Below are 25,758 nucleotides of genomic sequence, written 5' to 3' on the forward strand. Positions count from 1 at the left end.
TTTACAATGTGTTTGATAGGACAACCACTTTATTACAAAGAACAAACAACGCTCTGAAATAAGACTGATCAACTTGAATAGTACAAAATGTCAGTTTCCTTGTAGAGGTCATTAAGTAACAGGCTGTAAGACTAAGTTCACGTCAAAGCCGCTACCCTGAAATATCAGGTAACAACAGTAATACTTATTATATCCTCAGAGTTTACGGCATGATCATGTGCTCTACTCCAAACTACATTCAGAAGATATTGCTATAATTACTTTGAAAACACAAAGTGTAGGTTATTGTTCACTTAATTTCCATTTTCACAAGAACATTCTTGAGGTGAAGGTGTAGCCGTGTCTGCCGTAACTGGCATGACCTCTGCTTACACAGTCACAACTTCCCTAAGGAGTTTAGTAAACCTAGACACGTCTACAATGTGGATACTGTCATCTGATAGATTCAGCTTCTGTTACAATGTCCTTTAGCAATATAGGAAGTAAATGGCTAACATGGATTCCCAAAGAGCCAATGTCAACAGTCTTCCAAACAAATTCAAAAATCAAACAGTCAGTATTTGTCTGATATCTACTTGATAGATAGGCAAACAGGTGGGATTTAGACGTTATAAATACAGTTCTGAAAACAGACCACAAAGTGTATTTTACAGTGTGAACCACGATTTCATCTTAAAGTAAAACTGTGAGGAACTGAAGATTTGCGTATGATCACTATTCAACGTCACCCAACTTGGACAAAGAGGAGAAAAGTGACATCTTATGTCAGGGCAGCTGGAGAAAGCACACTTACAAGGAAATTATACTTTCATTGAAAACGCCACACTTTTACCCTTTGGTAGTTGTGACATACCCACTGAAAAAGAAATTGTGCAAAGCATGTGAAACCAAGTGCAAAGAAACCCCACCCAGACATACCCAACAGGTTTTATTCTTAAATAACAACTCTACAATCACAGCTACCAACCAACAAAATCAAAGCCACAAGTGTTTTCTCTAAAGGCTTCTTTCACAGTACTAATGAGAAAAACCAAGTTCTATTCTTCTAGTTAGCAGTTCATGTGTATGTTATTTCAGTTATCAGACAGTATTGGTATTGATGAAATGGACCATTAAAAACACAAATATTTTAAAGCCAGTTAACTTCAGGAAAAGTCCTATACATTCATACTATAAACACTGTTTAAAGTGAATGTGGGGCATCTGTCGTTGTCATAAACACAAGATTTTTCTCTGGAGCAAACCCACGTGTATTACTCCTGTGCCACAATTAACACTATTATGGCAATTAATGGTCCCCAGCACTTTTTATATGCTATTATAGCATGTGATGTGTTGTGACAATTAAGGCTGTATCAGCACTTCCATCACAACCCTGATTTTCAGGGTAGCCAAAAGTTGGCTATTAAGTCTGTTCTGGGATACTGGAGCTGTTAAATCTCTACTATTTTAGTGATCCTTCTCCCACCAAACCAGGCACATCATTTGTTTCAGTTTATATATTTACATACGCTCTTAAGACAAATTTAACTGGCAGAGGCAAGAAATTCTACCTTGACATACAGTCTTTTGGCATTTGGGGCAAAATTAAAGTGCAAAGTATAAACTTCATTGCACAGTAAATAATTTAGGTTTTCTTTTAAAATAAATCTTATTTAGGTGCCTCAATCTATTCACCTAGTGACCTTGTCCAACTCAGCCATTTTCCTCTACGCTTTGGTAAACATAGGTTTATATATAGATACATAAATAGCATTTAAAATGTTTACCTTTATTTCACTACTGTGAACACTTTTTTTTCCTCTTAGCATAGGAATGGATCAACCTATTCCTAGAAGTAATGCTTGTTGAATTCATCAGCTAGCTACTTAATGTAAAATGATGCATAGTAAAAAGGGAGATACTGAACTTGATTGGTAGAATATACTGGTAAAGCAAACAAGCACTTAAGAAGATTAACTGGAATAAATATGTTGAAAGTTGCCATGTAATATGTGCAAAATTGCTTACCATGTATTCAAAACTTTGGTTAACGTTTTCAGATTGAAGTCTTACAGAAACATGATGGAAGCAACACAAGTGATTACAAACACAGGAATGAGGTAAGTTATTATTAGTGCAAAAAGCAAGCATATGCTAAAAGCAAAGCATATGGATTTAAAACAAAAAAAAAAAAAGAAAAAAAGAGAATGAATCTCATGGAAGTTTTAATCCAAGACCAGAAAGGTCTCTTGTAAACATTGGTATTTACAAGTTTAAGATTTGTACAACTACAAAAGGATAGTTCTAAATAGTAGTAGTGCATTTACAATGAATTTTCGGTTTTCTTAGTAAGAGAAATGACTAAGTTTTATCTTTTTCCTTTTAAATCTTCAGGGGCTATCTTTCAAGATTAAGATATTTGTTACAAATAGTAGAAAAATCACTTCTTTACAAAAAAAGTATATATTAAAATATTTATACATTTTAAGTTACTATATAATAACTGGAAGGTTTTGCCTTGTACTCAGGCACTGCAATGAAGAATGTGCTATAAGGAACTGAAACCAAACAGAATTTGCTCATATACCAAATCTTATGAATTACCTATGCAGGATCTGTAGCAATCATGGGGACTCTACCTCAGTACTACTGCATGTGCCAATTATATATGTATTCATTTTCAATCTGAAGGTGTGTCTTTTTTACATTTTAACTATCACTACCAAAAAGAGCTGCTGGATAGAGTATGGTCCTCCAGCCCACCATCCTCAATATACCTTCTATATGGTACTCATACCTGAGCAAGGCTGTATAATGCTGATGTTCCAAACGTAAAAAAGGTTATATATTTTTAAGATAAAAACAATGCAAAAATAAAATATTTGTAGCATTTACAAATAGTACAAGAGTTACATTAAACACTACATTCGAAATTTGAGATTTATCATGTTGTTTCTACTTGGAGCTTGATGTTTTCATATCTGCAAAACAAAGGAGACATTGTTAAATGTTTCATAATTTCACATTGTACACAGGGTCAAACACCTTCAAACGATGACTATTTCAGAGTTCTGGGGTACAGATCAAGGTCAAACCCCTTGCTAACTAAATGGTTAAACCAGCACTGGAATACTCCACATTACAGAAGACAACTTCTTCATTGTTGCTCTCCATCTTAGAAAAAAGATCAGAAAACAAGCAGTGGTGTATTCAACAGCTGGCTTTCAACCACCCCCTGGGGATCACAGCCCACAGACTGAGAGGTCAGCTAAACCCATACAACAGTTCATTGCTCCCTGAGGGAGCGTGCACACTCCCCTCACTCTGCCCTTCCTAACCTTACTCCATGCTCACAGGACCTCTGGCTGAGCAAAACCAGCTCCCAGCTACCAGAAAGCTAAGGTAGAGTGAGGAAGGAGTGGGGTAAAAGGCAAAGGAAGCAAAACTTCTTGTTTTGAGCACCTGGATTTGCTTGCTTAAAAAGGTGAGCCAGAACTGATCAGGCTTAAAGCTAATCTTTATTTTCAGGAGATCCATTCCCATCCCCAACTCATCATGAGCCTGTACATATTCAAGCACGGGGACAAGGTGACAAAACCTCTTTTGGCTGTAATGTACACTTTAAAGTGTACATGCCCCACAAAAACACACCTTACATTATGAAAGATTCTTCTAGTGAAGAGTGGGGAAGGATTGAAAAACACCCTGATTACACCCATGCATGTAACTGGATTGCTTCTTATTAGAATAAAAAGCTTTTGAGCTGAAGTGAAGCCCAAGGAACTTGGAAACATACTGGGCTTTTATTATTTGAGGGGCTGGGTAAGACTCAATAATCAACATTCCAGTCCTTGCTTGTCTTTGCTTGTGAACAAAAATGCTTTTAAAATGTTAGGCCAAATTCAACAACTGAATTTTCTTAAAACTTCTATGAGGAATAAAACAATATTTCAGGAACTTTACGTGCATTGCTCAGAGAAGCATTAGTTCTAGTGACACAATACACCACTTCCTCCATTTAAATGCTGCGCCTGACACTGACTTTACCTTGAAGCCATCGAACTTGCGTCGCTGGTCCATATCCTCGCTCATTCTTTGCGGAAATCCTGAACACTATAGCAGGTCGGGAAGTATAATCAACATGAGCATTTGAAAGCTGGGCAGCAGTCACTATACATGAAGTTTTAAGACCACAGTATATTCTCATAAACACAAGCTGACTTGGGTTTTCCTGTAACTGTGTGGAACGGATTGCTAAGTAGGCAGAATATTCCAAAATATTTCCAGAGGGTGAAGCAGGAGGCTCCCAAGAAAGATGAATACAGTCTACGCTCTGAAGAAAAAGGAACAAAATGGGATGGTTATGGAGGTAACCCCATTAGATACTTAAAATATATATATATATATAAAAAAAATCAATATTTACATATATCTTTACATATATCATGTATTATATATAATACAGAGAGCAATGCAAAATGCCCAAGTTTTCAGATTTAGCTTGTGATGAGAATTTTACACATCAGAACTAGAATTACTTCTATTTCTCACCTTGGTGATTTTGACTGTTGAAGGAGCTCCAGGAAAACCTGGAATGCAAGTCTTGAATTCACTGATTTTACTGAAAGGCCCAACACCACAGCCATTAATTGCAGCAACTCTGAACCTGTACACTGTGCCTGGGAAAAGATCCTGTTTCTTAAGTAATCTGTAGTCTGGTACATCTGCACTTTCCATCTGAAAATAAAGCAACATTTGTGTTAATTCTTAAAATATTCTAAACATGATTAGTCTACAAAAATATAAAGTGGGCAGTGATAAATTGAGATTAATATGTTCAACTGAAGCTGAAAATCTAATATTTTTGTATTTAAATCAGAATTTACAAAAAAGTTCTAACTGAAGCATTAACTCACCTCAAAACAGCTGACCTAAGATGCAATATGAGACTCCATCTCCAACCAACCCCATTTTTCAATCATTTAAATTGAACTGAAGCTCTTGGCTATTTTTACTTAGGAAAATAAAAGCAAAGTAGCGTTTCTAACTGTACAGATTATGATGATTTAAATATCAGACTTGTCTGCCCTAAAAAAGTAAAAAGTTTTATTTCAAAACCAGTTATTCCTATGGTTAGGAGCTGCACCACAGGTAATCAAAATGTTTTTGAAGAAAAGCACTGTAAGTTAGTATCAAACATGTTTCTGAAGCATTACTTGCTACTATAGTTCCATGTTTAAAATATGCATCGATGCATCACTAAAACATTCAACAGAAGTATTTTCCTTCTGAATAATGTATAAGACATCACAATTGATGATAACACTGTAAAATGTACCACCCTTCAAAACTAAGATGTGCAATATTTTTTAGTGAAGTGCTTTCAAATAGTGTTATGTTCTTTGGTTTCTGTCTCAAGGAAACATACAACCACCAGTTTTCGTTTCTAGTTCACCAGGATATCATTAATTTAAACACCATCAAAGCCGCAACATTTTTTCAAGTTTCACACATATGGCATTTTAATAGATAAGCTTATACATGCAACAACATTAAGTTAGAGAAATCTAACACAAAACCCACTACAGTTCCATATCTAGTCTTTTTAAACAGCCTAGCCTATGTCTTATTAGTATCTCTAACAACTGGTAAGCAAAGATTCTGAAAACAAAGAAGAAACTTTGAAATGTTTCAAAGCTGTTCTGAAATAACATATTTAAAAGTTGTGGGTCTTTTTTTTTGGGGGGGGGGGGGGCTGGGTTTTGTTGTTTTGGGGTTTAGTTTTAATATTTTTTACTAGTTTTAAAGTTCACTAAGTTTAAAATTCTTTACTAAGGCTAGAAATTGAAATCTGTAAAGAATTAGCAATAGCAAAATAAGATGTTCTATATTATCATAAAAAAACAACATAAGAAAATTCATCTGTTTTAGGAAATGGTAAAAAAAAGGTGAGCAAAATACATGAGGAACTATGGGTCACAAAATACAAGACTCCTACAAGTACCTGATCCTGCTGTGGTTATCAGGAATCCTACATTTTGTTGTCAACCATATAAGCAACAGATTCCAAAATATGTATGTGCAAGTTATGTCAGAGAAGAATCAGCAGCTACCTTGTTAGAGATGTTCAGTGTTTCCTCTGGCAGCAAGTAGAACTGGCTCACCACAGCACTGTTGTTCTTAAAAATCCCAACGTCGTACCACTGCCGGTCTCTTGCTTTCACCAGTGGTCTTTGTGGAGTTTTCTAGTATTTGAAGAACACATTATGTAGACTACCCATACTTCAAGGTAATGTAAAAACAAGAAGTTAAGACTAATATGTGTAAAAAACAACCCCCTTTTATACCAGTGTTACTTTCTTATGCTTGAATTGAATATGCATATGTTAAAATACTGTTCAAAACCAACTGGTTGTAATACACTGACAGACACAATCCATCATTTTAAAAAACCCCACAACCAACCAACAGTTGGGATGCCACCTCTGACGTTCTAGTTTAAACAGGCATGGGAAGAAGTTTAAAGCTGTAGAACTAGGTGTCTGTAGCAGAATGTAGTTGCGAGAGGTCAAGAAGTTCCACAACATGGTCCAACGTCAGCAGCTCTACCTGGGATTCAGCTGTACCTCAGCCCCAAACACACTCTCTTTCAAGGTGCTGCTGAACTCACTTGCAGCTGAGAACAGAGCCTCTGCTGTGGCATGGGGTGATGGTGGTGGATGGCATGGGAACTGTTCCTGACTGACCCAGAAAGACAAACTGTCTTTCTTGCTTGTCTCCCGGCACCAGGGAGGGTGCTGGGGTGGTCAGTGTGCCCCACACAGCCAGGCCATGGTCCTGCTAGCATGGAAGAGGGGCAGGAGTGGCAGCTGCTCTTGGCAAAAGCACCCCAACCCTTTAGCAGCAGCTGCTTCTTCCCACTAGCTACCAAAAGCTACTCCCTTTTGGTGGCAACAATGGCACCTTGGTTTTATGCATTAAGTTGTAAACGGGTGAAATAGGAAGCATTTACTTTTTCAGGCAGTATTTACAGCTTGCATAGCCAGTCCCCATCTCCTCTAGGGAAAAACATCAAGATATCAGTTTAGTAACGTTTCAAACCTACAGATCAGCAGCTAACACTAGTCTGATGTAATACATACTTCACTTTAAATCCTGCTGTCCATTACAGAAAAAACATTTTACATTTGCACATCATGCAGCAGAGAACCATACCACTGTGCCAGTCGATAAAAATGATTCAACAGCTGAACACATACTTGGATCTCCTCCCAACTACACAACTGCTGCTTAGACTCAAATCAAACCCACACAATGCAATTAGTTTTACAACAGAAATGTTTACTCCTGTATTATTCACTTCAAGCCCTAAATATACATTGCTTTTCTTTCAGAGAGATAATAAAAGGAAAACAGAAGAGTCCTTGCAACTAATCAACAGAACAATAAATACAGCTACTTAATTATACTTTTTCAGACTTACAGAGGAGTGCGAATCATTTGTCTGTCCAGAACCGACCCTTGTTGAAGGCATGACATACGCAGTTTCAGCAGCTAGAAACAAAAAGTTTAAAAAGCTTAAGTGATAGGAAAAATTTAATACAAAGCCCACAGAGTATTGAAAGTTGACCTCAACAGGCATTTACAAGTATTTGTTGCAAAAATAGGTCTCAGACTCCTTCTGCATGCAGTTCTATTTATAGCATGGACAGCTAATTGTGGCTTGCATCATATTTACAGAACAATTGTAAGAGCCTGGAATTGCAGGCTGCTACAGATAACAGAAACAGAAGGCAGGACTCATAAAACACTAAAAAGTGATAGAATTATGAAATCAATATGCAGTATTTGTGAACAAATAAACTAAATTTTAGATCGAAGCACATGCTGGTAACATTGTATGAATAGTCTAAACATGAAATCTTAATTTGAATGCACTCTGACATCAATACAGTCTGAATGCTGAACATAAGCAGGTCATCCTTATACAATCCTAACAAAAAGAACATTTATTAAATTCAAAATGGAAACTTAAAAAAATTAAAAAGAAATCAAAGCACATAAGCACATGGGAAAATCAGAATTCTATACTTCTGTTTCTGGGGTTTGCTTTTAAAATAGAATATACTGTTTGGTAAAAATTCTACTACTCACACAGCATCAATAAGAGAATACAGTTCTTAACACTCAAAACAACAGCAAGCACAGCCTGTCGATATTCTTGAAAAACAGAACCTGAAAAACTACTAGTATGTTTAGTTTCTGCATCACCGCTTATTTTGGCTATTTCTGTCAGACTGAAGAGGTCACCACATCCGACTGGCGGTGAGTGAGGCACGTGAACTGGCCATACTTGTTACAGAGGTCAATTGTTTAAAATCAGAATCAGAGATTACTAATTGTAGTCTTTTGCTGACTGAATAAACAGACAATCACTGAATACAGCAAATGTGCTATGGGCACCAAAACTGGATGTCTCTGCTGTTCAGAAAATTGGCTTCTGTGTAAATGCAGATTTAACAGACTTTTCACTTACAGGAAACAAAGTGGTTTACAAAGGTATAAAAGGAATATCCTGATTTTAAAAGATGTTTAAATCATAGCAGAGATCATCCAGGCTGCCCAAGGTCCTCAATGCCCAAAGCCCTATCTCAGTCCCAACACAGTCAAGATGGGAATCCCACCACACTAGAGGAACTCTGATGGCCTTAGATATATATGGCTCAAAATACAGTATGTGAAACACATTTCAAACCTTCAGATTTTGAATTGAATGTTGTTAGTGAAGTTTCATCTTTAACAACTGCCCCATTTGTACTTGATGATTCAGTTTTAACAGCCTGCTGGGTTACCATAGTTTGTGTGCTGGAGACAGTACTGGATACAGAAGCATCAGGATTTACAGTTTGTTTATCCAAGTCATGTAATTCACCTACATTTGCTGAAGTTTGAGGACCTTAAAAAAAAAAGAGAATATTAACCAGAATTCAATATTGGTAACACCAAATCTCAACTTCATCTAACAGCTTCAGTTCCATTTAAAACCAGCGTTTAGCTCAGATTCAAATTAGAACAGATCTGATTATATTAATTGCTTTCTTTAGGTCTGTAACTTAACAAGAGTCTGTCTGCATGCTCATAAACAGGTATATGTAAACAGTTCAATTAAAACAATGATTTCATTTGTTTTAAGCTTGCTATTTTATATCTATTTGGTTACAAAATTATTAATTTGAAAAAAATCCTAATATAAAGTATCCACACAAATCAGTATCACAGATTTGGAACCATCAGCTGAAGATTAACTACTGTGGAACATCTGTTTCTAACTTAGCACTAAGATTCAAAATTTCCACATAATACTTAAATTACACTGTGAAGAAACAATCTATAAATTACATGAAAGACAAATATAAAGATCAGGTGATTCTGGATTCACCACACTGAACTTAAGGCACTTCAGTACAACAGCTGTATCAGTGCCTATTCGTCTTCTATTTCCTCTACAGTCAAAGGGAAATCTGCTCCTCCCTATGTTGCCTGAAATTTTACATCAGCTAATAGCTTTTCACGATTAACAGACAGAAGTAGTGTCAAAGAGAGCCTGGAGTTACTTTTACCTTAATGCTGTAAAATTAATCTGGTCCTGTCAGACTGTTCTTTGATGTTAAAAACAGCTATTTATGTTTAAAGATATGCATTTGCTATCATAATAATGATTATATTGAAAATTTCATGTCCCTTGCAACACTTCAAACAACTTAAGATTTCATTTTTCCTCGTATCATCTAAAAATACGTATAGTAATAAGTAGCACAAGCTGGGGTTTATTTAAACTACAAAGGCCTCAAACAAACTGCAAGACAGATATAATCTATGTTTATGAGACTAATTTTAACTCTCAATTTTTGATTAATTTTTATTCTACAGTCATCTTACTTGAAGTACAAACAGGCAAAAGAGAAGGGGCATTTGATTCTTTGAATCCTGTAGCATCTGCATGGTTTTTCATAGTCTCATGTGTAATCTTGTTTTCAGGTGCTGCAACCTTTTCTTTTCCTTCTACTTTTAATAATGAGTTGGATGCAAGGGAAACTTGGACCTAACCAAAACAACAAATTTATTAAATGTTTAACTGCAAAGTTCAGAAATGTCAGTTGCAAACATGGCATGAAAACGCTCAAAACCAACAAAAATCCTCCAACAAATCCCCCTAACATTTTAATCAAGAACCACCCTCACAACCCACATCATCTTAGCTAAAACAAAGACTCAAACTGTAGGTTGGCCTGGAAGTGTCCCTGACACATACTAAATTTTACCTGAGAGTGAGCTCACCTTTGTTTATTGTATAGAAGCTCACTGATGCATACATTTAGTCTCTTGAAGGAACTTGAGGGAATGGGAGAAATCACAATTACAGAGGTTTTCAACCTTTGCGTTCCTGGCACATGCTTAGGATAATTCTACTGTTAGTAAAATTTATAGTACTTCTACATGTGTTTTCTACAAGAACACACTATGAATCCCATATAGACCTGAGGCCTTAACCCAATTATGAAATTATCTACATTTCTAAAAATGTAATTCTTTAGCCAGTTTGTCCTCCCTCATTCTTTTAAATCTGCAACAGTGGAACACGCACAACTGCACAACTAGAATAGGTAATAACTGAATTTATTCTGTAGTAGGCACATACAATTAAGCAGGCTAGCATAAAAACACTAACAAAGAAGGAATATGCTTTTCCTTTTTGCCTCCCACATTAATTTCACCAACACTGAGAGTGAATTATATTTCTACAGATATCAGGCTTCCAGTTAGCATTCTAGAAGTCAATACAGTTGCATTTTCCTTTCTTGATTACAAGGAAGACTGCCAATCGTAAAACTAAAAGGACATAAGAAAACAGACATAACTACTGCAGCAGGTGTCTTTTTTTGTTGGATCTGGATCTTTTTCTAAGGCCTGAGAAGTATGGAGGGACTTATAAAACTGAGAAAGTGTTTTGGCAGTTCTCCTGCTTCCTATACTGCTTTGCCACTTAGAAGCAGTTTTCAGTTTACACTTACATTATTAGGAATGACATTATTTGTTTGGCTGGGATGATCCGCCTTCATTTCTGGATAAGGGACATTAGGCAATGATTGTGGACTTTGACGTAGAGAAGAGCCACCTTTCAGGTAAACAAAAGCAAATTCCAATCAGTTACATAAAGCTTAACATTATGATCATTGGAATCTATTCCAGTAAGCAAGAGGGAGACCCAAAGCTGCCTGAAGGAAGACTTGGTTGTAAGACTAATGAAACTGCATAGCCAAACAGCCAGATAAAATCCTTTCCTCATTGTTTCCTTTCTCAAATTGTGCCCAGCACTGTACAAATACCTTCAGACAGATGGCCATAACTGACAAGGAGAAGTTAAAGCTGAGATTTCCATAATCACAATGCTTGCATTTAGGGAATAACCAAAGAAACAGGGTCTATGTGTCTCAAAATCATATTTAAAAATTGCTTATTTGTGCAATCCTCTACCTTAGCACAAACATTAGCATATTATGATCTGACTACTACCTTGCGGACTCAGCACTGATGTCTCAGGAACCCCAGTACCAGGTATTCCGGCCGCTGGTGGCACTGGTGAGTCAGCATGTAACTGAAGAAGATAGCCTTCAACTGTAGGTACTTCATCCCATTTCACCTGGAAAGAGTTGGTTGTAGCTCTAATCAGCTGTACCTGTGATGGTGCTGGAGGTTTCTCTATAAAAAACCAATAAAATACACATGGCATGTTTAAAATTGTCGTCCTTATCAGTTTAAGAAATACCTATATAATGCAAGCCAAATCAATAGTCCCTTTTTTGCAATACACAATATATACCATGTTCAAAAAGAAACAGTTGTCACAGGTAGTAAGTCAAGTCAGAGAACTGTAAGTCTTCAAAAATGCTTAAATTTTAATGCTTTGGGTTTTTTAATAGCTCTTCTGCTGCCACTAAGTCTTTGTTTGTATATACATTGTTATAGGGATTACAGAGAGAAGAGATCCTTATCCCTTCCTAAAAGGCTGCAAGCAGCTCTTTGCCTCCTAAAGCTTTATGCATTCCAGGAAGGGATTCACAGAAGATTGTGCTTTCTTTTTTCTTGCTCTCAGGAGCTAAAGTGAACTTCCCCTTAAAACTTCTCCTGCAGAGGCTGAAGTCTAGGCATAATTCAATACCTATGACCTGCTCCTCCCACTTGCCTTCATGGCTGACTAGGCTGCACTCTCAAGCACATACCTCCCCTGCTATTTTTTTTTTTTTCCCATTTTCTGACCTCCCTGAAGATTAAAAAAAAAAAAAAAACCCAAAACAAACATAAACCAAACACCAAACCAAACCCAATCTCCTAAATGTTTCATAATCTCCAGTAACTATTCTCATGTTACCGCTTGAGCGGGCAACAATTCCCTCCCAGAAGTACTATTCTAGTTCCCTCTCTCCCAGTACCATTTCAGTGTTCTGCCATCAAGCCAGCCAATGAGTGACTGGTGCTCCAGAATTCCCTTAAGACCCAGGAACAATTTGGTCCTTTCTCAGATTTGGCAGTATCTTTTTATAGTCCAAGAGATGAGGTAGCAGCAGCAGCAGCAGCAATGATCCCAAGAGAAGCAGGGGTTTGGTAAAAAAGAGTAAGTAGCAGCAGAAAAGATCACTAAGAAGAGAGGCCAGGAACCCTGAGTTTAGATTAAAAACCCTTTAGCACCTTGTATCTACTATGACATACAATGAAGAATCTAGCCACAAAGTTCTTTCAGAGGCTTTAAGCAAGCCTTCCTACTTTTCAGTTTGAGCTGGAGCCTTCAAACAACACTGAAGCATGGTTTATTTAAATCAGGTTTAAGATCTAAACAATCTTTGAGTTTGCTACAGCTTTAGATGTTGTGTTCATCAATGATGCCAGCTTCCCACATAATAATAAAATTTGGAACATAGTACAAGTCACTTATTTCTGACTCACCGGTATCAAGGTACCAAAGATCTTTGCAGCAGACTTGATTGTTCCAAGCTTTTCTGTAACCATCTCTACCACTCCAGATATACAGACGAGTGCCAACTGCTACAGCACAGTGTCCTGCTCTTGGCCCTGGTAACAAGTTACTTTTGTCCTCCTGGCAATCTGAGATCAGACCTATCCATTCTGTGGTATCTAGTGAATGAAACTCAAAAGATTTAGTTTCTAGATGTCTTCCAAAACAAGCAAAGCAGATGTTAATACACTCTGTTAAGGTTAATACACTTAACTGCTCAGAGAAAAGAAAATAAATCACCTCTGGTTTTCTACACAATTGCATTTAAATTTGCAATGTTACAATGAGAGAGTCACTTTCCAATTAGTTTGCAAGATACAATCAGTTAATACAGGATGAATTTCTGACCTCTGGTTGTCTGTCTCAGGCAAATACAAGATCAGAAGTTGAGGATTCAGGGACAGTGCATTTAGAAAAAATTCATTTCAGGATCTGTCTTTTGTGTTCTTCTATAAATGAAGGAGGAGTATTTATATCACTGAGTATTAAAGTCATATTAACAAAGATTTGCAGAAGAAAACCTGCTGAATGTTTGAAGAAAAGTATTACTAATTAAAATAACAATTTCTTAAGGAAGATGTAAAAAAAAAAATAAAATAAAATAAAATGGCATCTTCTTTAGTCAGCCAGGATTACAACTGTGTATCCTAAACGTTTTCTCAGGATATTCAAAATATTTACTCCATTCCATTATGAAAGTATTAATTCCAAATGCCCACTCCCAGAAAGGCAGAAACACTAACCCAAATTAAGATAAGAAAATGAACCGGTACATTTCCATTCACCATCATGAGCAGAAATTTCACCTCCTGCTGACTGTGGAACCCATCCACCAAAAACATACATTCTGAAATACAGGAAAAGAAGGAAGAGGGGAAAAAGACAAGAAAAGCCAATTAATATCTAGATCTGCTGCATGTGCTCTCTCAAACTAGGACAAAACAGAAAATATCCAGTGCTTCACAGTTCTGGTTTACAGCAGATTTTATTGTGTCTACTCTCTTTAGAAAGTATTGTTGCAGACATTCACCTTCTGAAACTTTTGAGTAAGTTAACTGATTAAAAAACCCCAACCAAACAAATAAACCCAAAACTACTCCAACAATTTCTCAGAAACAGAAGTTAATACTGTGTCTTTTTACAAACCACAAAACTGACAATACTCTCCAAAAATCACACATGTACACACAGGATTTCTACAACCCTTTACTGCAGACTTCTAAATAAACCCTTCTAAAATTAGAGGACCAGTATCTAAGTCAGATATCAAAATTTAAAAACATAATGCAGGCTACAAACTATTAACATCTTAGTAAATAATAAAAAGAAGCTGTTGGATCATAAGATGGAAAGCTTTCATGCTTACTTCCTCCCTTGTCTCTGACTCCTCATACCAGCTTGTAAACTAATATAAAATGGACTGAAACCCATGTTTAAAAGCCCATTTTATCAATGCTATCCACCAAACCATAACGGCAAGAAGTAATGAGAAAGAGTACAGAAAAACTGGCCCATAAAAATGTGCAAAGGTTTTACTGAGAAGTAGTTCCGCCCTTTAGCATTTTCTTTGTTTAGCTAGTTCACTGTGTCACAGACACAGAGGGACTCAAGTTGTCTCCTGACAGAGCCAGCTCAGGTCCAGCTGAGACTGCTCCAGAATGCATGAAGAAGCCAGGAAAGCTACTTGTGGGCTAGGCAGATTACCCTGCTAAATGGACACTGACAGCTTGATACCCTTAAGTTAACAATGGTATTTTCACATTTCCTCTGAGATAGTGTAATAGAAGCAGAAGAGTACTCTACAGGGCTGATGGTTTATACTGAGCAGTAGTGGATAAACATCATCATTCTCCTACTAGGTGTACCTTTCTAGAGCTGAGCTTTTAACAACAGACATACTTGTTTCCTATTACATTGGCTGTATGGAGACTGCGAGGAAGTGGTACTGTTCCTTTAGTTTCTGGTCTTGACCAGGTCATGGTTTCTAAAAGAAAAAGAATAAAGCTATTCAAAAAAGTGCTGCTGTGTAGTTCACTACCTGAATTTCAGGATGGAACATACGTTTAACATTCAACAAAACAGAATTCCACCTTCTTTAAATGGCGATTTTAAGAAAGAAGGTGCAATAATAAGCACTTAAAGCTTCTTTTAAAAATCACAGGAAAACTAATTGCTAATCAGTTTATCAGAAAGATACGTTATGGTTTCCTTATGGTTGTTCAGCTTGGTTATCATACTGACAGTCTTTAAAGCACTCTATGGAAATAATCTCACAGTGTAACCAAAACCAGTAAAGATAATATGTGCAAACAATGCTATATGTATTTAATTCCAAAAGGCTAACACTATGGTGTAAGTCCCAAAAATATCTGCACCACGTCATGCCATTAATCATTATATACTATAATTTTTTCTCTTAGCCTGTAAGGCCTCTGCACTGACTACTAGTGGCTCATCAACTTACCTATGTCAAGTTCCCAGAGATCATTAAGCCGACAACCACACATCCCTCCAAAAATATACATCTTTGGACTTCCCAAATCTTTTCTGCAGTATATGATGGCTGTGTGAGATTCTCGTGGAGATGGCAAGATCCCTTTGGTCACAGGAATACTCCAGCCGACAACGCCAGAACCGTGTTGCAGCTCCAGTTCATAGAAATCATTTAAATATCTAGGGTATTATTGTCAAAGTATAAAGAATTCACTTATAAGCAAGATTACAAGTGAGCTTTAAACCCTGACCCCTTACAAGTATCACAGACTTCAGTCTTGGGAGAGTGTAGAATTTAAAAAATCTCAAAACATCTGATGGCGCTGTGGACACTACCAAAACTAAACGGATTTATAACAAAAAGTGAACTACCATAACTTATGGCCTCTAAGAAAACATGCTTTTGTATCATACTTGATACACTGTATTACATGAAAGAAACATTAAACATTGGCAAAAAAAACGTTTGTAGCAGAAATGGCTACATATGGACAAACCTGGAATAATCTGCAAAGTTGTCCCACATCATCATTTACTTCTCACATTTAGAGATTAATTTCTGCAACTCTAAGGCAACAAAGGTAGAAAGAAGCTGTTTCTGATATCTTCAGGCTGGCCAACAGACAATTAGCCATTTGTTGATGAATCTATCGGCAAGTTACTTTTAGATAATGGTCACTGAATTTTGGCATTCACACCAGATACCTCTTGCTTACTGAGCTTAAAATTACCAGTTCATAGCTCAGTGTACATAAGCTCTCTGAACTGCAGGTGAATGTGGATATAAAACTTTAGCATTATCACAGAATAGGTTGGAAGGGACCTTAAAGGTCATGTAGGTCCAACCCCCTGCCATGGGCAGGGACACCTCAAAGCCCCATCTAGCCTGGCCTTAAACACTTCCAGGGATGGGGAAACCGCAACTTCTCTGGGCAACTTGTTCCAGTGCCTCACTACTCTCACATGGAAGAATTTGCCCTCTCTCAGTTTAAAGCCATTCCCCGTTGTCCTGTCACTACATGCCCTTGTAAAAAAGTTCCTCTCCAGACTGGAAGGCTACTCTAAGGTCTCCCCAGAGCCTTCTCTTCTCCAGGCTGAACACGCACAGCTCTCTCAGCCTGTCTTCGTAGGAGAGGTGCTCCAGCCCTCTGAGCATCTTCGTGGCCTCCTCTGGACTCACTCCAGGAAGTCCATGTCCATCTTATGTTAGGGCCCCAGAGCTGAATGCAATACTCTGACGGGGGTGTGTCTCACCAAAGCAGAGTAGAGGGGCAGAATCACCTCCCTCGACCTGCTGGTCACTGAAGCCAGCTCATGTTCAGTTTCTCATTGAACAACACCCTAAGTTCTTCTCCGCAGGGCTGTTCTCAATCCAGTCTCCACGCTGACCCACATGTGTTTGGGACTGCCCCGACCCACATGCAGGACCCACATTTGGCCTTGTTGAACTTCATGGGTTTTGCACAGGCCCACCTCTCAAGAGTGTCCAGGTCCCTCTGGACAGCATTCCTTTCCCACAGCATGTCGGCCACACCACACAGCTTGGTGTTGTTGGCAAACCTGCTGAGGGTGTACCGTTATTATAGTGCTGTTTGCCAAATAAAGGCAACTTCAGCTTTTACTTTTAAAAAATTCGAGATGAATTCATGACTGTTTTCTACAGCATTATAGAGTAAACTTCTGTTGTGAATTCCCTGGTGATTTGTAAGACTGCTGATTTAAGTAATTCTAACAAACAAGCCATTCTTAAAAACATCACCCAAAGTACTAAGAAAAAGGCCAAAGTCTACTCAGGTTTCCCTCCGAAAGCGGCAGGGCTGTCAGTCAGTGTTGTGGGATTAGCAGAAGAAATATGTAAGCTTCTTAGCACGTAACCCCTCCATTGCACATATAATCCAAACGTGAGTACTTGATATGTAGGCCAGCCTCCCTAGAACGTTCCTCTTTGAAGTTGCCTATCTAGTAATTATTTTTTTTTTTTTTTTAAAGACATTGAATTCAAACCAAAGCAGCATACCTGGGAACATTATTATTTGAATCCTCACTTTCATTTGCCAGGCCACCAAACAAATAGCACTTGTTACCATATAAAGAAAAGCTGTGGCCAAGTCGAGGACAAGGCGGTGATCCAGTGGAAGGAGCTTGAGGTTTTACTTTTTTCCAAAGCCATCGACTTGCCTTAAAGATAAGAAAAACATATTCAGAAATACCTTCATTTATAGTTGTTCATAGTCAACAGAATACAGATAATATTAAGACTCGTATACTTTCTGAATTATTTTTAAGGGAATGCTGGGCTTTTCTTAGAATATAGATATTAAAAGGGACAGACAGAAGCTAGCCTTTATAAAACATCAAATACTTTATACTTTATTCAGACTAGATGGAAGTCTCTTTTTCAAAGTTATTTATATTTTCTCCATCTTCAGAATCTATTCAAAGAGTTTATTCTTCCTGGAGCACAGCAAAGCTCATCTAACTCTCCTCTGCAGCTGGCAATATAAAATGTGTTTGCTCATAAATATATAAATTAGTCCTCAGAACTGAAACATCTTCATACATTTCATACCTGCAATTCATATAAATCATTACTGTATCTTCCATATTCAACCATTCCTCCAAAAACTAGTATTCTCGTGCCATCACAAACAAATCCATGTGCTGCACAGCCTGGAGGAATATCTCCCCTTACAGCAGGAAGGAACCACTGATTTGTAACTATAGTAGAGAGGGAAAAAAAAAAAAAAAGAAAAAAAGTATTTTTAAACACCTCTGCTTTCTAAAGAATTACCTTTTACCTGTAGATAACTGTGAATGGGCTGTTTAACACTAACTTTTTAACAAAAAAAAAAGTAATAATTCTATTAAAAGGAAAGCAAATACCTCTATCAAGCCTATCTTACTCAATCGGTAAATGAGCACATGAGGTCTCTGTAATAAGTCAGTTACCAAGGGTCACCCAGCAATTTCAATAGACTTGCCAAAAAAAAAAAAAAAAAGGCTAATGAGGAACGTAAGTGCAGTTCCACACAAGAGAGATAACTACATTAACTCAGAGGGAGCAAGCCCTAGAAACAGAATTATTAGAGCTACAGGAGTATAGCAATGTGCCTGGACTTAATAGTGCTATTGAATGTTAATTACAGTGTTCTGGGACCCGTGTTAGTATCTCCAGAGCACTGCGCTGATACATGGGAGAGGAGAGGCAAAGAAGCAAGAAAGAGCAACGGAGACTGCCTGATCCAGCATGTTGGTGTTTAAACTGTTCTGGAATTAAAGAATTACAGGAGACGCTGCCTCCTTTTTCCTAAGCTTTTTACATGAGCACAAAGAGGAAAAGTGTGAAATTAGAAGCTACGAATGAACATTGCTTCAAGGGATTAAGACGCCTTTACTGGGTGCCAGCTCCCCAGAAGTCATCACGCTCATAGCAAAACCAATGATGACATCCCAAATTCAAGCAGCTCAGGTCATAACCCTGCATCTTAGCCACCAGAGAAAAAAAAAAAAAAAAAGGTCAGTTTGGGCCAAACACTCCTCTGGGAACTGGAACAACCAAGTTGTGATGCTTTTCGTCACTGCTGCAAATAGGAAACACTTTCTTATTTTTCCTGGGCAGAAAAATAAAGTGATGTTAAGATTCACTCAGAAGGCACCCATCAGAACCTCTGTTCCGTTAGACAGTATAACTGTGCTATCTAAAAGCTTTCTTTAGATTACTCATCAAAACAGAAAGACTAAGAGATTTTTCTTTTCTGCCCCCAAAATGTAACTGAGTACAGCAGATCTTTAAGCTATATGGAAATACCTGCTTGGAAGAACTCTATCAGTAAGCATTTTCCACTAATAAACTACCCTCAAAACATGTCTGTGCTGCCAGATTTTACCTCAAAAACACTCAGCCAAAATACCATCACTTTTTTTTTTTTGGGGGGGGGGGGGGTGGTGGAGGGGATAGACTGGGGGAAGGAGGGACATAGCATGATAAGAATATTTGTTTAATGTTCTTATAAGCTGGCAAATTAAAAGGCTAGTTAACATGGTCTCACTTTCATGCTTTTGGTACGCTGCACAAGCGGCTAACAGCGGCTGACTGAGAAGCCCAGCAGCCCAAAATCTGAAATCACACAGAAGTTTTCCAGCTTCATCCAGTATCCCGTACAGTACGTACTCAGGCATCTAATCTTTCACGAATAAAATCGGTCTTGGGCAGCTTCCTGTTTGGAAAGGCTCCCAGTGCCAACATGTTCGCTTTTCTAACCCAGATTTGTTTCAGCGTGTTCAGCTCTCGTAAACTGCCACCAGAGGGAAGAAGAAGGGGGCTCTGGACACCCATGGGGAACTAATCCAGCCTGCAGTCATTTAGCCGAGACCTGCCAGGGGAGGCTCTGCACCCCAGGACGAGGGACTAGGAACTAGGAAAGCAGAACAGACGCAAGGCACACAGAACGATTTTCCAGGTTCCTGTCCTCCGAGAAAGGGGCATCATCCCCACAGCATCAACCAAGGCGCTGCACAACCCCGGGAGAACCCTCGCCCAGGCGTACTTCCCCGCTTTCCCCTCCCATTTCGGCTCCAGGCAGCCCTTCAGCATCCCGCCCGCAGTCCCCTCAGCATCAGCAGCTCAACCGTCCACGGCAGCCCGGGAGGACGGCAAGAAGCTCGGAGAGCGATCGCCCTACTGCGAGGAGGCCGGTGCCAGCGGCGGCGGCTGCGAACATGACAGCCCCGCCGCTAGCGCTCCCCTGCCGCCTCAGAGCGCCGGCTCCGCCCGGCGCTCTCCATGCCCGCCGCCCCGCCCCGCGCACCCGTGTTGTAGACGTGCAGCTCATCGGCGATGCCCTCGTTGCCGCCCCCGAAGATAATGACCAGCTCGCGGATGGCGACCGCGCGGTGCCCGTGGCGGGAGCGCGGCACCGGCCCCGTGAAGGAAGACACCCGCCTCCAGTTCAGCCCAGCGGCGGCCGCCGCCATCTTACCGCCACTCCCACAATGCACTGCGCGGCCGGGGTAGGCAGGCGGTGGGAAGGGGGAGCGGCGGGGTGCCGCCGTGGGTCACGTGACGGCCGTGGCGGGGCGGGTGACCGTTAACCGGTTGTCCTCGTCCCTGCAATGGAGGTGTTGTCGTGGGTCTGCTCCAGGCAGTGGGTGCCTGCTGGCTGCTGGCCTGTGCCCCTCGGTGGCGGGGGCCGCAGAGGAGGAGTTGCCTCTTGTTCCCGGCCGAGGCAGAGACTCGGAGGCCGCCCTGAGCTCACCCTCGGGCTGTGCCGCAGCCGCGTCTGCCACAGCGCTCTCTCCGCCCCTCAGGAGACTCGGCCTGGCTTCGTTGGTGTCCTGTGAAGTGCACATGGCAGAGGCGAGCCTGCCTGCAGGGCACCCGCCTCAGAAGTGCTGAGGTGCGCGGTCACCACGGCTATTTAGCTTAGGACACCCAGCTGTGCCTTCAAACCCTCAGGAGCGTGTAGCGTTATTTGTCTGTTCTACCTCGCTAGTGGCAGGCGAGGTGTGCTGCCAGCGAGATACGTGTATGAGAGAGAAATGAGTTGCTGCTCAAGCGCTGAGGGCTGAGAATAGAAACGAAGGTTTCAGTTCTACAGTTAACGGCGGGTAATCTGAGTAAACCTGAAGATCTCATTTTGCAGGGTGGAAGCTGCTGTCTTTCCTGTGTGAGGGGGGTGTTAAATGAGAATAAAAACGGCTGAGGCTGAAGGAGGTCTAAAGGTGCTACTGAGGTGCCAGTAATGTAAGCATTGCTGCTAGGTGGTCCCAATGCTGCAGGCTCATACGCCCGTGTGTTTCTTGGGTTGATTCAGATGCAGAGAGACACGGATGGGAGAAAAAACCAGCAAGGGTGGATTTTCGGAGAACACAAGCTTAATAGAGTTTAAACAAAATAACGTAGTGCAAACAAATTACGAATCATTGTGACCATCTACATGAAGCCCATAGCTGTATGTATAGCTCTTCATTTAATTTTCCTTAAGGCAGCTCTGCAAAACCTGTATTTCTGTACGAAATCAGTCACAAGTAATACGGTTCGGCATGTTTGAGACATTTTCAGTTGAAAACTCACTTTTTCAGTTCCTACAAATGGAACAACAAATTTCATTTAAAATACTTTCAGATTTTTAAAACTTTGGCTGAATGCTTTTTAAGTTTTGCACTGCCTCATGCTAAAAATAGTTTAGAATTGAAGATGACTATTACTCCTTTCTGTGTTCATGAAAGTCTTGTAAAAGAACTGCATTATTGTATAGAAGGGAGGCTCCTAGAAGGGAAGGAGAAAATCTGAATGAAATAAGTGGTGTAGAAATAAAACCGCAATAGCATTCAGGAGAGCTTAGGAGGCAACGTATCAACATGTGCTGGTCACCTTTATCTAAGATCCCTCTGAATCTAAACCAGATCTGTGGATTCAGGTTCCCCTGAGTGCTCAAGGATTTGGAAATTATATGGTTTGAGTAAAAATGCGTGTGCAGAGTTGAATTTTCCAAGTTTTCACTGGCTTTTGGCTTGCAGGAACTCTGCAAACAGATACTGTAAAAACTTTGGCATGCTGTTTGGCTCTTGCACACTAGTGATCTGTTCACATTGACCATAAAATAATGACTAGAAGCCTAACCTGCAACTTAAGCTGTTGAAGTAACTTCTGGAAGGTTTTGTTTCCTTCTCTTTCCCCCACCCCTTAAGACAAAATGTCTTAAGGGATTTGTTTGCAATCTGCTAGCTGAAGCTCTGAGGCAAGTTTGCCAGATCTGGGGCTGCATCATCATTCTACACATCTGGAAGTGGTTTATGGGCTCTCATTCCTGCAGTGCAGCGTCTGGACCCTGTGCTATTCCTCAGCAGCAGAGAGAGAAAACCAGCACAACTCCAAAGTAAACTTTGAAGAGTCTGAAAAAGGAATTGAAGCTTAAAACTGTTACTGTGCCCTGTAAGGCCCTTGTGCGGGGGACTTCAAAGGAGGTTGATGGTCAAGAAAGCTTTGGCAAGAGTGCTTACATCTGTGGGCTATTTAGGATCCCAGTAAATAGCTCTACAGCTCTTCAGGAGAGAGGAGTCCCGAATACTGTGCTGCTTTGAAGAGGTAAAAAGACTAATTAAGCAGGAAATATCTAAGCAGTAATGTCACTGTTTCTGAGCTTTCCCTTCTGCAGCCCCTCATTTTGTTACAGGACTTGGCAACTGAGTTAGGGGCTGCCAGGTTCCAGGAACTAATGTCTACAGTCAGGGAAAAATGAGTAAGTATTTGCAGGGGAACAAATATTCCTTTCTTTCCTTAAAAATCAGTGGGTAATCAATCTTGAGTTTCTGAGACTTAGGAATGCTGTAGTTTTAGAACTCAAACTTGTATGAGAGTCTGTCTGAGTCTGGATCTTAAAGTTTAAAACATGATTCAGTTTATATTGATTTAATAATTTCTGAAGGTATCATGAAGCTGTGGCTACCCAACTTGCATCTTGCCATGATCGTCAGTACTGTTTGTGACTATCATTACAAGTGTTAATTAAAAGATAGTACTCAGCTCTATGGAAATCAGTGGAAGATTGTGATTTGCTAAAGTGGTGTTAGAAAGTTCCTCCAAGAGTGTAGGGAGTTCTGCTGTCTCTCTGCTTGCCTAAATGAGTAAACATATAAAATGGATAAGAAGACAATGCTTATGTGTAATGCATGAGAGAAGGGCTTTCTTGGCAATGGGTTTTTGTTTGATTTTTTTTTGACCGATAAGCTTGATTTCCTGTCTGTGTAAATTAATGCCACATGAAACGAATGGGCTGCTAGAATGTAGATAAGTACTGCAGATTCGAAAGAGCTTTAGAAATACTCCTCTCAGTATGATTTTAGTTATTTGTTGGGACCTAAATACGTGCAAATACAAGTGCTTTTTATCTTAGCTTTTTAATGTATTATTGTCATTTAACTTTTTAGTCGAAGTAGAGACTAATTTAGGATGCTGCCTGATCTTGAGCATTAACCAATGAGAAGCAGTCAGTTTTGTGACTCAGATTTCAAGAATTCTTGCTGTTCGTCTGCTTTCTCAGGGAGTCGGAATAATTTTTATGTATGCATAGAAACCGCTGTATATCCTTATGTATGCTGTAATGTGTCTATGTCTGGATGCATGGAAACAGGGAAAATTGGGTTCTCTCTTATATACAGCTACCACTGCATAAAGGTTAGATCACATGGGTGTATTTCCCCCTCCCCACACCCCCTGCACCAACTTCGGGTGCTGTTTCTTACTGTTGAGTTGTTTGGGGTTTTTTTTGTCTGGTATTTGGGGTTTTTTGGGGTTTTTTTTTTTGGTGGTGGGTTGTTTTTCTGTTTGTTTGCTTTGTTGGTTTTGTATTTTTTTTTTTGTTGCTTTTTTTTTTTTGTGGTTTGTTTGGTTGTTTTTGTTTGGGGTTTTTTGTTTTTTTTTCATTAACAGTAGGTTTGGGTTCAGAATTCCAGTGAATGTAATTTCTCTTAACCCTGTGTTTTAGAGATTCTGTCTTGACATCTCAGGCAGAAAGTCATGGCCATCCTTGGGCCTAGTTTAGAAGTACAGTTTTGGAGAAGACTACCTCATTTTCTTCAGCATCACAATGTGCTTAAAATACAAGTCACATTGCATAAGCTCTTCCACCCCTCACCCCTCCCCTACTGTTAGTGGAAGTGTATTTTGCTGTTAGAAAGTATTTTCACTATTGCTCTGAAATTTTATGAGAATCTGGAAGATGCTGCTCCGGTATAAGATTCCCATATGTTTGGAAAGATACTCCAGATAATTTGTCACTATGTTTTAAGTGAAATCAGAGGCAAATGTATTTACAAACTGCACCAGTGGAGTGTTTTAATACTTCTTTGTAGGTGATTGGATGGAATTTATTAAAATGATGTTCTTTTCAGCCTGTTAGTATCTTAAATTAGCATACATAATAGTTCTAACCCAGAATGTTAGTTATTTGTTTCAAAGAGTTATTTACAAAGATAGAGTTCAGGTTTACCAGGTCAGTAGTAAAATTTGATGGTGCAAACCCTTGTCCCTGATATAACTGCTAGTATTCACATCTGATGTTAATGATTTTTTCTCTCTCCTTTAAAAATTGTTTATTTTTATTTTACCACAGATCACAGTTCTCATCCAACAGGACACATGGCTCTTTTAAAGAAAAGTAAGACAGATTAAAAACATTTGAAATATCTGTTTTTAAAAGAGGACAGAAATGTTAAAGGCAATTTCTCATGCAACTGTTGTTACAGTTGCATGCAAATTTATAGTTCTAGTTTTGCTATATTGTGCTTAACTTTCAGTATACAGATAAGACTTTTCTTGTTAACTAAGTCAGATCATTACAGCCATAAATCCCATTAATTTAAAATTACTTCTTGCTTTACTGCATGACAACAGGGGTCTGCAGTTTCCCACTAAGAGTGCAGGTAGCTGCTGGTTTCATGTGGGTTGTGCCCATAGCGCTGAAGCTGTGTTTTTTTACAGAACTCTGCACTTTAACACTGCTCGTACTTGCAAATGAGGTGTGGCCCCGAGAAATTTGGTGCTTTCATCAACTGTCAGGATCAGTGACTGAAACTGGACCAGTGTGTGCCTGCAGTTATGCACCCAAATTTCTCCAAAGGCAATGGGCTATTTCCTCAGCTGGCTTAAATGGGTGCAAGTTTGGTGACATATGTTTACCAGTTTCAGTTTATTCTCAAGCCCAGTTCTGGCCAGGTGGCCGTTTTGATTGGAGTAGTTCAAAACTCTGTTCCCTTTGCTTTTTTGTACACCTTAAATCTTTTTTATAGTCGTGCAAAAGTAACAAAGTGTCTGATGCAAAAAAAACTAAAACCCAACAAACCTCCCATTATCAAGGTAACTGCTGACGATAGCAATGTTTTCCTTCCCTGTTGTAGTCAATGAACTGTCCTGGTATGAGCTTATTGTTGGTTTATGTTGAATGACTTAAACTTGTACAAGACAGTGTGGTAGGAACTGCAGATCACAGTATACAGCAAGGTCTTTGCTGTTGCATGCTTTGTTTTGATTTTACTAATTAATCACATAAAAATATTTGTGTTTTCAAAAATTTTGGATCATTTCTGGCTTTAGTAGCATGCTGGGTTTCTTTTCCTAGATTTTTAGAGTTTTTTTCTCAAATACACCTTGAAGATCTGAATGTTGAAACTGGAAAAAAAAAATTCTCCTGTGTTTGAAGCTTTATGAGGGA

The 25,758-nt window shown here is 39.2% G+C and overlaps 2 protein-coding genes across 9 annotated transcripts in view; one reads left to right on the forward strand and one right to left on the reverse strand.

Annotated features, from left to right (window-relative positions):
* Positions 1–20,852, reverse strand: HCFC2 (host cell factor C2). 3 transcript variants are annotated; one of them, XM_065680001.1, is made up of 16 exons: positions 20,356–20,849; positions 18,117–18,265; positions 17,565–17,725; positions 15,519–15,727; positions 14,954–15,038; positions 13,798–13,901; positions 12,985–13,173; positions 11,557–11,742; positions 11,055–11,158; positions 9,922–10,084; positions 8,738–8,938; positions 7,466–7,536; positions 6,096–6,227; positions 4,534–4,719; positions 4,030–4,315; positions 1–2,963 (listed from the first exon to the last, which is right to left on the reverse strand). In XM_065680001.1, the coding sequence occupies exons 1-16, from the start codon at positions 20,519–20,521 to the stop codon at positions 2,938–2,940; spliced, it is 2,418 nt and encodes an 805-aa protein (XP_065536073.1). In that variant the 5' UTR covers positions 20,522–20,849; the 3' UTR covers positions 1–2,937. The 3 variants fall into 3 exon arrangements, with proteins under 3 accessions (XP_065536073.1, XP_065536083.1, XP_065536062.1); XM_065680011.1 differs by having other exon boundaries at positions 20,527–20,846; XM_065679990.1 differs by lacking the exon at positions 1–2,963 and having other exon boundaries at positions 2,974–4,315; positions 20,356–20,852.
* GLT8D2 (glycosyltransferase 8 domain containing 2) overlaps positions 20,415–25,758 on the forward strand; it is a 17,130-nt gene continuing 11,786 nt past the window's right edge. For 2 of the 6 annotated variants that reach the window (XM_065680037.1, XM_065680043.1), the window contains exons 1-2: positions 23,631–23,723; positions 24,661–24,705. In XM_065680037.1, coding sequence (XP_065536109.1) covers positions 23,666–23,723; positions 24,661–24,705 — 103 coding nt within the window. In that variant the 5' untranslated portion in view covers positions 23,631–23,665. Of the gene's footprint in view, positions 20,558–22,243; positions 22,635–22,665; positions 22,789–23,588; positions 23,610–23,630; positions 23,724–24,660; positions 24,706–25,758 lie in introns of those variants that run through there. The other 4 variants (XM_065680068.1, XM_065680059.1, XM_065680049.1 and 1 more) reach the window with 4 other exon arrangements.

The sequence above is a fragment of the Lathamus discolor genome, chromosome 1 (genome assembly GCF_037157495.1).
Source record: "Lathamus discolor isolate bLatDis1 chromosome 1, bLatDis1.hap1, whole genome shotgun sequence".
NCBI lineage: Eukaryota > Metazoa > Chordata > Aves > Psittaciformes > Psittacidae > Lathamus > Lathamus discolor.